Raw genomic sequence first — 12,139 nt, forward strand, 5'->3', positions numbered from 1 at the left:
TGTGGTAGCAGATATTGATAGCCTGTTCTGAGCTTCCTAAAAGATCAAACAAAAAGAGGCCATCGTTGTTGTGGCCTAGACCTGTCACACACCCCATAGGCTCATACGTGTGAATACTTGGCCCCCAGCTGTTGGTGCTGTTTAAGGAGGTTATGAAACCTCTGTGACCCAGGGCTAAGCTGGCAGATGTTGGTCCCTGGAAGCAGGCCTTGAGGGTTACAGCCTTCCCTGAGTTCTGGTTCCATTCTCTGCTTTCTGATCTACCAAGGTTTGAACAAAGTGTGCTTCAAGGTCCAGCCAACATGGGCTTAGCTGCTCCAGCCACCTTGTCATTCCCTGGAATCAGTGCACCCCAGGTCTCAGAGCTTCCCAACAAATGCCAGTGTAGTTTACACAGGCCCTGAAGACCTGCTGCTCAAGGGCTCCGCTCACAGCAAGACTGCACTGGCTGATTGGCTTATGCTCCAAGGAGCATGGGTTTGTTGTATTGACCAAAGCTTCCATCACCTGGGATGTTAGAGACCTTGACTCCACATAGCCCAGCTCCCACCAGCCTGGCCAGTCTCTGCTAATATCCTCCCAGAACAGAAATGTGGGAGACATGGAGCCTCCAGCACCATCAGGGGCCCCACCCCCAACCAGCATGGTGTCAGGCAGGCTTCTAGACTGGCATGGGGCACTCAATTCTCCACTGGCCCCAGGCCAGCCTAACGCATTGGCTGGCTTCAGTTCCAAGCCCCGTTCCAAGCTGGCACGGACTCTCTGTTTTGTTTAAGGAAAGGAAAACAGAATAAAACCCAGAAGGCGACACTCGGATTAAGGGGTGCCTATTAAAAACATGTGCAAAAGATTCCAGTTGGCAGAAGCAGAGGGGAGGAGAGGGGCACATCAGCTTTCTCCTGAACTGAAGCAGACGATGAGCAGAGATCTGCTCAGTGAGTACCAGAGGACTTGAGGTCAAAGCAGAGATGGCCTGGCTAGTCTGGGCTCTCCCTAGCCATGGAGGGCAGGTCTGTCTGAGTCTTAAGGATTCCACCCTCCAACCCCATATCCCTTCCAGCTCTCTGTTGTTGAGCTGTTCTCTTTCAGAGGAGTGCCCTTCCCCATCTGTATGACCCTGACCAGCAAGGCCCAATTCAGGTGACATAGACATTCCTTCATGCAAAGAAATTTCATGCCCAGCCATCTGGGCACTTTCTCATGTGCTACAGGGGTTGGCCCTCTGTAACTGAAGTGTCTGGGCCCTAACTCGAGCCTCTGGGGTTAAGGCAGAGAGGCAAGGCATGCAGAGGAATGAGGGTAAGTTCCTCTAGCCTCAGACCAGTTTACTAAATCAAGAAAACATTCACCACCATGAGAGTGTGTGAGAATGTGTGTGTGTGTGTGTGTGCACATACACATGTGTGATATGCCTTGGGACCACCTGAGGTGTCCGTCCCCACTTTCTACCTTGTTTACACAGGGTCTCCCGCTCAGCCTATGAGCTTCCAGGGAGTCTCAGGCCTCTGCCTCCCATCTTGCTGTAGAAGACACATGCTGCCACATCCGGCATTCCATGGGTTCTTCACGCTTGCATGGCTGTACTCAGTGAACCACTTTCCTAAGCACCTGCCTGTGTTCCCACAAGCCCACATGCGGCTGCACATGGCCTTTACGAAGGGCCTGTCTGGCAGCATGGAGAAGCCGGTGGCTTCTCGTCATTTTCACAGGCCTATCATCACTCCTGCCACCCAGCCCTGTCCTCTCCCAGCAGAAGGTGGCTCACCCTGCCATAGGCACTCCAGGAAGCTATTATCTCAATAGGCTCCAGCTCTCTGCTGCCGCAGGGCTCTTGTGAGGACCTCGGGTTTCCTCATCCCAGCCACACCCTACATGTGTCACCCTGAAGCAGGGAACAACTTACTCACCAGAGGGACCCATCTGCCACCTTTCCCTAACCTGCTGCTTCCTTCCCGTTTTCCTCAACCTTCCTGACTTAGACACTTAGGAAGTTCCAGGTGACCCACCCAGCATGATGTGTCTGATAGAAATATGCCCAGCTCACAGCCCCTGCTCTGAGAAACAGTGGTGCTAGGGATTCCCCAGGGCCGGCCTCTGCACCGCGCCCAGCTGGGGCTCAGCCATGCGTTTGGGCCTCATCACCCAGGTCGCTGCACCACTGTATTAGAGAAGTGGCTTCCCTGTGGTAGGAAGCTCATCTTTCCCTAGACCAGAGTTGGGGCCTGGAGTGGGGAAGAAATGAAAGGAGCAAGTGGATGTTGTACACTTCTTTTTGCATCGCAGTTTCATAACGAGATCTTTAGAAGGCACACCTGCACCCTGAGATCCCTCATCTCTTCTCTCAGAAGCACTGTGCTGACTGGCTGTATATCAACTTGGCAGACTAAAGCCATCTGAAAGCAGGTGACCCTCGGTTGAGACGATGCCTCCGTAAGATCAGTCTGTGGACAATCCAGTAGGGCATTTTCTTAATTAGTGATCAAGAGGCAAGGGCTCAGCCCATGGTGGGTGGTATCATCCCTGGGCTGGTTGTCCTGGGTTCTACAAGAAAGCAGGCTGGGCAAGCCATGAAGAGGAAACCAGTGTGCAGCATGCTTCCATGGTCTCTGCATCAGCTCCTGCCTCCAGGCTCCTGCCCTGTGTGAGTTCTCGTCCTAACTTTCCTCAATGATAGACCAGCTTATGTCTCATTGGCTCTCTCCCAGAAGCAGGCCCCTCTCTCCCCGATCCACCTACTCCTATGATATCAGACAAGCCTTTCAGTGGTATTTTTTGAGTGAGTGGACTTGCTGGAATGATCAGTGGGTAAGAGAGAGAAGTTCCCAGCAGCCACCTGTTTGTGGGAAGATTGCAAATGGAAGGTTGTCCCCCTTCTTGGCACTGTTCTATGCTACCCACCCTAGTTCTTGGTTGGGAAGGGCTTCACACAGGCATTGTGTGCTTTATAACAACGCCTTCTCCTTGGACCAACGGCAAATACAAAGCAATGATTGCGTCTCTGTGCCTTTGGCCCCAGCCTCTCTGACTTCCCAGGGAGGTTGTAAGGCATAGCAACCTCCATCAATTTTCTCCAGGCCCACCACACCTTGTGAGGGCAGGCCTCTCCATGGTCCATCCCCTTCCCATGTGCACAGGCCCATGATCATCTCTTTAAACATTCGTTCCTACTTCAATAATGGGTCATCTCAACTTCCCTCAGGGTAGTCAGCGACTACTTGGGCTTCCTTCTGGTTTTCCTCCAGTAACTTCTCATCAAATGTATACTCCCCCTACAGTGGCCAGATTACCTCCATGAAGCTGCCATAAAGATCCCACCACAACCCCTCCAGCATACCACCAGCCTCATGCTGTGGGTTGGGGGGTGAGGTGGCACTCAGAGCTCAGCCTCACCTTGCCCTGTTCTCCCTGTCAGCTGACAACCACCATACTGCTGACTTCCATGGAGCACACCCGCTCTGCTGCCTGCGGTGCCCCCCCCATCCCATCTCATTGCTTCATTTACTCAGCCATTGCATGCGGCTTCCTCTCAGGCATACCAAGCCCTCTCCTCAATGCTTGCTCCCTCAGCACCACAGGTGAACACAGATGTAAGCAGGCTGAAGGTCTAAGTATCCTCCTCAGCATAGCTCTATATGCTGTATGGATTCTGCCCTGATCTCTGTATAGACTGAAGAAGCCAAAATACAAAGTCAGTTTCTCTGCTGTACGGCTGAGTTCGGAGGCTCTCCTGTCCACTTAACTTTCTGATCCGTGACATGAAAGTTAGCATGCTTCTGCCCATGGCTATGAAGAACCACCTTGGGGTAATCTGAAGAGATCCCAGGAAATACTCACCTGTGCCCACCCTGCTCTTTGCTCATCTCCTCCCAGCCCTTCTCCCCAAGTCTAAGTCAGAGAATTCTGGCCCAAGGCCACTGCCACCTTCAGACTGGCCTGTGACCTTGATGACTTCACAGATAAGTACCTGCCACAGGGGTACTGGCCTGACCATGGTGGGGTGAAATGCTCCAAAAATAAATCTAAAGCAATCCTAAAGGGGAAGCCCAGAGTCAAGCTCACAATTGGCCTTTAATGGCTTATAGTCTCAGATTGTTTTCAATAACGCAGTCCCTTCACTATCAGGGATATGACCTTCCCTCAGCCAAGCCCAGCGGTATTATGCTACAAAGATTTAAACTGTATCTCTAAGTCCTGTTTTGTTCCACCCACACATCGGCATATTTCAAAGGCTCTTTACCCATCTCCCAATATTCTAGATGACGAGTTCTATCTGATATCTGCCAAGGTCTTGAAACAAGTGGGCACCACAGCCTGTCCAATGTACTCCACTCTGAAGAGTTCTACCATGATCAGCTGCTTTTCCTGAGCCGAAAAGCAAGTGCTAGCCTTAACGCCACACTCCCAACCCCATGAACCCAAACTTTGTTTGTTTTGCTTTTTTTTCCAAACTACAAACCAGAAAATCAAAAGCTACCTTTGATAAAAACATGGATGTCTCATCTGTTTTGAGCCCTTCTGCCGTTTCTAGCCCCAAGGACTTCTGCAAAGCCTCCCTCTCCCACGCAGGAGGGATGCTAGCAGGCTGGCAGGGTGACCCTCAGAACACTGACCTGCAATCCAACAGCTGAACATTGTTGTGGGAACAGTGGGGTCAGCTGATATAAACACCGTGAGATAACACAGTGCTAATCAAGACATTCAAACGGAGAGACACATTTTCAGAGAAACAGAGGCAGAGACTGGGAGAGGCAGACAAGCCCTGGTTTCGGCAGCATGGAGCACACGTGTACACTGCCCTCACCAGTACCAGACAGACCACGATAAAACAGTTGTGCTAGGCAGTGCGATCGTGGGCACATTGCTTTCTCCCCAAATTCCTTATATGTTGCTGTTTTAATAACAAGTTATTATGAGACGATATACTCAGCTGAAATACCAATGTGTGTCTGAAACAAGCTTCTGGGAGCTGGGGGCCGAGTCTGGGCAGCTGCCTGTGGCTTTGCCCCAAGCCACACACGTGTGTTTGGCTGACCGAGGCCCCTGTCTCCTGGGCCTGAGGTCTGGGAGATTTTCGTTCACTCACGTCTGACCGCTTCCCAGGGGAAATACGAACCTCAGCATAGACTGTCTTTCCTACAGGCCACTGTTCTCGGGTTTCTCTGTTCTGAGGTGACCCAAGGATCACTGTAACCAGAAACCCCTCGGGTTGGGCTGTGCTGATGGTGAAGGAGGGGGCAGGGCTCACCTTCACTGTCCCTTCCCACTGAGGCAATCAGTTGAGTTACAGCCAGGAGTGTGGCAGCCTCCACCTTAAAGATGAATAGTTACTCACCCAAGTTATTGTGTGCTGGGGACATCGGATTCGGGGAGAGGTTTGGAGAGCCTGCAAGGTGAGACGCAGTTGTAAGACATTGTTGGAGTACTCCACTACCAAGACAGGATCACTCGCCATGCTACAAGGAGACCCTAGACCAAGCCTGGAGTCTCAGGAGCCTGGACCTAACCTCATGAGCCCCCCAACTACACATCTAGCCATGTTGCCCTATCTGTGGAATAGACAGATTGAAGGTAATTTTAAAGGCCCCTCAAACACATTCCACCTTAGCACCTAAGCAAGGCTCCAGTGCAGGCCTTGGTGGGCCCAACTAGGCCAGCTCACACACCTGCCCTCAGGGAAGACTGACTATTCCTGAGGAAATGCAAAGACAAGGAGCCCCTATGTGTGCTGTGGAGGGTAGCCTCCATCCTCACAGATCTGCCTCAGAAATGCTGCAACTCAGCAGCTGATTTGATCCTTCGTACACGGCAGGAGAGGGCATGTGACGTCTAATAATTCATGCTCTGATTTTCTCTCAATCCCTAGCTACCAAGAAAACGTGTGTGTGTGGGTGTGAGTGTGTGGGTGTGGGAGGGGGGAGGGAGGGAGAGAAAGAGAGAGAGATCAGGTCTGCCTTTCTGTAGGCCCGTGTGCAGCTCATAGTTAGTTATTTATGAATGTCTTGTGGCCCCACCCCACCCCCTGACATCCACCAGACCTTGAGGCTGAGCCCTGAAGCTGCCTTGAGCTGTCCCTGGGGCTCTTTTATTTCACCCCAACAGAGCTCTGAGCTCTGAGAGGGCCAAGAATGGGTCACAGGTTTCCTTTTCTCCCCGTGGTGGCACCTGCCCCGGTGGAGATAAAGAACAATTTCAGAGGCCAAGTGGGGCTTGGCCAGCTTGCTGCAAATACGTATCACCCGTGTGGTTTGGGCCAAAGTATGTTAACATTACTGGGCCTTCATTTCCCCCTCATACAAAGTAGAGACATTATCATCTACTGACCTGTATAAAGTAAATAGAAGTTACATTAAAAACAAACAAACAATTGCCAGGCTTGGCATACAGGAAGCATTCAATAGTTGTTTCCTATTTCTATGGTAGTTCAAATCATGAAGGTCTAAGGTTAGTTGAAAGGACACATGTGCTCTCAGGGGAGACTTGAGGGTGACCTAGGTGACCCTCTTAACCAGAGACACTTCCACATCTCACCTGGTAGGAAAGCCAAGTCCATGAGCAGCTGGACTCGGAGCCAAATGGGTTACTTGGAAGAAAAAGAACAAAGAGAGACCTCTGCCCGTCCATGCCTAGGTTGGCTGAGTACACAAATCCTAGCTCCCACAGAGCCTTGCAGGGACAGAGAGGTGTAGGAGAGGGGACAGCATAATGAGACGAAAGAAAGCAGAGGGAGCAAGCAGATTGGAGCCAGGGAAAGCATGCATGGCTGGCCCTCCCCCCACACAGGCCATTCTGATGACATTTGTTTATTACAGTCATTGTACACATACAGGGGGGAGAGAGCGGGCTGTGAGAAGCTCTGCAGCTGGAGGGAGGCTGCCTAGCTGGCTCACTTCCCATGCCAGCACTCCGTAGCTGCAAGTTTTCAGCGGTCACTTGGCACAGAGCACAGGAAGGTCTTCCGTGCATTCCAGCTGGGTCTGTGCTGCCAGCCACATGCCTGGATGGGTGTGTGTTGGGGGGTGTGCTTGACCTAAAAGTGTAACACCCCAGTGACTAGCACACATGTGATCCCTTTTCACCCTTTTGAGGATTGTGCAACCTCTTGCAGTCCGAGAGTGAGGCAGCCCCCCCCATCGTGGGAATGGAACAGCTGCTGGGCCCCTTTCTCTCTCCTTGCCCACTACACAATGCAGAACAGGTCCCGTGTGGCAGCTGGGGCTCTGTTCAAGAAGCTGCTGGTTTGGAACCAATTTGGTCCCATAACATATGACATGGGAAACATCTGGGAGCATAGCAGGATAGAACTAGCTCAGTCCCTCCCAGCAGGGACACACTGATCACATTGGCCACTACATAGAGAGACAGAGACAGACAGACAGACAGACAGACAGACAGACAGACACGTCAGTAGATAGATATTTCTTTTTAAAGAAGTCACTACTGGTGTCTTTGCTGGCCACCAGAAAAGGCTATTCCTCCATCCATGTTTTCCTCCCTGCCCTCCTGCACTGCTTCAAGCGTTCGAGCCCATCTCCCACCTTCTGCCAGCACCACACCCAGGTGACCTGACTACACTGTCAGTAAAACTACTTTGTGTCCTCACTGCAGAGGGATGTATGAGGCACACAGGGATGCTACTCTACAGACACTAGGGAGGGAGAAAGCAGCAAGGCAGAAGGGAGGGGCAAGGCTGCAGGCACCGCCCACACTACTGACCTGCGTCCATGCTGTGGTTCATCTGGTGGTCGCTAGTCTCTCCATCTTCACTCAGGTAGCCAGGAGGTGGGGTTTCTGGGGGGCGAAAAGGCAGGCAGTTCTATTAAAATGAATGCAAGACCTGGCTCTGGCAGTCCATTTGGGAGCCAATATATCATGCAGGGCACCTAGAAGAAAGCAGGGCCTCACAGGAAAAGTGTCAGCTCCTGGACTCAGCCATGCTCAGGCCTGTCCACCTCTGCCCTCTGCCTCCTAACCTGAATCCTAACACACTGACTCCCAAGTCTGAAGTCCCTTGCTCTAGGGCCAACAACTTAGCTGACTTGTTCCTATCCCTCAAGGTCATGTTAAGAAGGGAGGCTTTAGAGCCTCCTTCACCATCTCTGTCCCCTGAGGAGCTGTGGCCTTGAGCCTGTCCCTGTACAGATTGGACACTCCGGTCACTGCTGTCTTAGGGGGATGTGGCTTAACTCTCCAGTGAGAGTGCCATTCAGCGGTGGCTCCCTCAGAGATCTGTTTCTCAGAATTCTGCCTTGCCCTCCCACCCTGCCTTAGCCCTCCATGGTTTGCCCCTGACAGGGAGTGGACAACTTACCCCCCGGAGGCCAGCGCTACCTGCAAGGATCTGAGAAGCCAGACAGCTGGCCTCTGCTTGCATGTGCTCTGACCCAAGACACGGCCACAGCCAACCTCAGTCCAGTAAACCAACCCAGAGTGAAAGCCACATCCAAATTAGAACACTCTAAAAGGAACACAGCTGGATCACTGCCCCGAAAGCAAAAGTTGCCCTGACTGGTCCTAGCGTGGCCAAGCGCAGCTTCCCTGGATGCCCAGAGTGCTTGGCAGTGATTCACACATTATTTGCATGTAAATGAGGGGCTTCTAGAAACACTGGCACTCTGACAATGGAGCACATTCTATTTACTGCCTCAACTCCCTCTCTGCCCAGTCCAAAGCTCAAGGTATGTACAGAGCCCCCCTGCTGCTTCGCCTCACCCTCTGCCACCCCTACCCTTTAGGGACCCTGCCGGTGTGCCAGCCTTATGGGCTAGGAGGGCCAGGAGAGACACAGTGTTGCTATTTCCGCTTTCAAAATAAATGACGGCACTGAGGCCCTGCAGAAGGGTCACAGGGTCCTCTGTGCCAAGAAAAACATCGTTAGGGAAGCTCCAGCCACTGATCATTCCCGGCAGGGATGTGGCAGAATCAGGGCCCAAGAGCCTGCTGTATGCCCACAATATGGAGAAGAGGGGAACATGGAACCACCCCTGCCTCCTGGCTGCCTCTGCTGACACCCGTGCCTACCTGGAATATTGCTCTGGGGTTCAATGCCAGCGGGGAAGTTAGTGTTCTCGGGGATGGAATGGCTGTAGTCATCCAGAGGGGGGAACTCGGCCGGGATCTCGGTGTGGCGTGGCACCAACACTGGAGGTAGCACTGTCCCCAAGGGAGACACAACAGAAACGGATCAGTGCTGGCACACTGAGGTCCCAGCCCCCAAGGGCTTCTGAGAACCTTCAGAGTGGGTAGGAGGGGGAGGGCAAGGCCCCTCTCACATACCTGGTGTCTCTACTCTCTGATAGTGGTAAGGATTTACACACACTTCATCCTTCTTCATGTTGAAGGCGAACTCACAGAGCTCCATGGCCCGTAACTCATGGTGGCTGTGCAGGTCGGGCCACCGCCACAAGCGGCAGTAGATGACATGGGGGAGCCCCTTCCGATGGGATACCTGCAGCCGGCCATCCAGTGACCTGTCATGGCAAAGAAGGGACAGAAGGTGTCAGTTAAGTAGATTTGGATTGCTGTCTCCTAAGTCCACCCCCAGCAGCTCCTGAGGAGTTCGAGGTTGCTGGCAGACCCTTTCAAGTTCATTTCTCCCCCAGACACAGGGGACCAGGACATCTGAGCACCACTGTTAATTGTTCTTGCTGGACAGGGCCCCAGCTCCCAAAAGAAACAAGGAGACCCACCAAGGAAGGCTGAGGCTTCCTAGGCTGGAAGAGAGGCACTGCACCTAGTAGGCCTCAGAGTTCTCAGAGCAGCAGCTCTGAAGGAAAGGGGACATTCTTGAAATAAGCTCGAGTAGATGTCACCAGTCTGGCCCTATAGAGGTGACCACTGGACAGGGTGGAAGCTGGGTACAAGACTACAAGAGGAGGACGAACGGCCAAGAGAGCTGACCTGGTGGGGAGTTCCACTTTTCTCTGAAAGCTGTAACTAGCCTCTGAGATGTTTGTGTGGACTGTGTACAGGTACCCATGTGAAAACGACAGGCCCTACGGTAAGTCTGGCAGCGTGTGGCCCACGGGTTGGGAGTAGTGGGGTGGCGAGCATGGAGTAAGAGAGACAGGACTGCCCTTTCCACAAGAAGGTGTCCTTGGAGCCCCAGGTCAGGGGCATGATGTTTCTAGTAGCTGGGCCAAGCTAGCCGAGAGCCATTGCAAGCGGTCTCTCTGTCCCTAGGGCACCTATAAGTCTGAATTCAACAGATTTTATGAGTACTTTATAAGAGAGGGGCTGGCCAGATGTGTCAGCCAGAGCCAACCAGGGTCCAAACAATCTCCAAGCCACTGGCTTGGAATGGCGAGGGGCAAAGGTCAGTGCTAGGCTTGGTCACAGGGACTGAGAGCTGCTGACTAAGGGCGTGTGGAAGGATGTAATTACCTCCCTCCCATGAGGCCCAGACCAAGGAGCCCCTACAGCTGAAAACAGTAATTACAGAGCCGAACAAGAGAGGACAGCCTGAAACCATTCCTTGAGGCACAGAAGGAAGACAGCCAGATGTGAAATCAGAAGACCCGAAGATGTGGCTCTGCTCCTGACAAGCAACCCTGGGTACTAAGACTCTCAACTGCCCCATCTGTAAGATGGGGACAGTCTCCCCTCACCTGATCTCTACCAGAAAGCACTTTACAGAGCACTGACTGGGGAGTCCTCTCAGTGTTACTGGTGACTGCTGTCATCCTCTAAGCCAGCCTTTGGCAAGGGGGCTAGGGGTTGAGCTAGGGTTGAAGATGTGGACCAAGAGAGTGGTTAATAGTAGGCGGAGACAGAAAGTCCTTCAGCTCCCCTCACGTATTCCCAAAGCTACCGAATCCCTGGAAGATAAGGGAGATGGCCACATTGCCTCTTCAGGATATGACAGAAGCCCTAACACAAGGTTAGCTGGCTGCTGCGGCCACCTCTCTGATGGGAAAGAGAGGGACAAGAGAGAAGTGGCCAGAGAAGGGCCACACCAGCAGTGAGGAAGAGTGGAGCTGGAGAGCCCCTCCGGCCTGGGCAGTGGGAGGAGCATTCTCTTGCTTTCAGAGTGAAGACGTCAGTGCTGAGGAGACGGCCCAGTTAGCTAAGTACCTGCGCTGTGAGTGTAAGAGCAGGAGTTCAGTCTCCAGAACCTGAGTGAAAAGAGCTGGCTTGGGTGGCACACTGAGGAGGCAGAAACAGTCAGATCCCTGCCTAGCCTCTGTGGTGAGACCAAGGCCAATGAGACCCTGTCCCAAAGGATACAGAAAGTGGACAGCACCTGAGGAACAGCAGCCAAGGCTGACTTCTGGCTGTCAGAGGCATGCGAACATGTACCAAAGTCCTCCAAACTGACCAGCACACCAATGGGACCCAACAAAGGTGGTCAACAGTCACATGTGCATGGAACATTGACTTGCATCAAAGGTCCAAAGACACAGCAGCTGGGGAAGGCTGAGCCTCCTGGAGATCCACACTAAGAAACTTCAACCCGCGTCTTACACCTCTGTGGAAACTGAGGGTCAAAGAACAAAACTCAAACCGGCGAGGGGCTCTGTGACCAGACAGTGAGTTCTCAGCTGCCGCAGCAAAAGCGCTATCCGTTAAAAGTCAAAGTTGATGTATCAATATACTGGGACTCAGGACAGAGACTTCTGATCGGTAGAAAACTTGAACAAAAAGAGAGGGGGCAAGCCAGACAAGAAAGCACTAGAATACATCTCACAGAGGTGCTTTCTAGGCTAAAGAATGCCAAAAGCAACTGTGAATCTCTTGATCAAATGCTATTTAAAACACTTAAAGATGGCCAAGATGTTCTATGTCGTTACTAGTAAGAAAAGTGTGGGTCAAAACTGCACAGAGGGACAGGAGAGATGTCTCAGCAGTTAAAAGCACTTGCCATTCTTGCAGAGGACCTGAGTTTGGTTCCTAGCTTCCACACAGGGGTTCACAAGCATCCACAGCTCTAGTTCCAGACTCTCTGATGCCTTTTTCTGACCTCCTCAGGCACAAGGCACACGCATGGTACACAGACATATATGCAGGCAAAATACCCATATACATAAAATAAAAATGTAACTGTATGCCATGAGACGCCACCATACAACTATCAGAACAGCTGTAATTAAAGGGACTGTGTGTGCCGCATGCCGGCAACGGTGTGGAGCAAGCATGAAGCACT

The 12,139-nt window shown here is 52.2% G+C and overlaps 1 protein-coding gene across 2 annotated transcripts in view; it reads right to left on the minus strand.

Annotated features, from left to right (window-relative positions):
- Smad3 (SMAD family member 3) overlaps positions 1-12,139 on the minus strand; it is a 109,099-nt gene that overhangs the window by 11,135 nt on the left and 85,825 nt on the right. For both annotated transcript variants that reach the window (XM_032909354.1, XM_032909355.1), the window contains exons 2-5: positions 9,274-9,467; positions 9,019-9,150; positions 7,714-7,788; positions 5,333-5,383 (exon numbers count right to left, since the gene is read on the minus strand). In XM_032909354.1, coding sequence (XP_032765245.1) covers positions 5,333-5,383; positions 7,714-7,788; positions 9,019-9,150; positions 9,274-9,467 — 452 coding nt within the window. The remainder of the gene's footprint in view (positions 1-5,332; positions 5,384-7,713; positions 7,789-9,018; positions 9,151-9,273; positions 9,468-12,139) is intronic.

The sequence above is a fragment of the Rattus rattus genome, chromosome 8 (genome assembly GCF_011064425.1).
Source record: "Rattus rattus isolate New Zealand chromosome 8, Rrattus_CSIRO_v1, whole genome shotgun sequence".
NCBI lineage: Eukaryota > Metazoa > Chordata > Mammalia > Rodentia > Muridae > Rattus > Rattus rattus.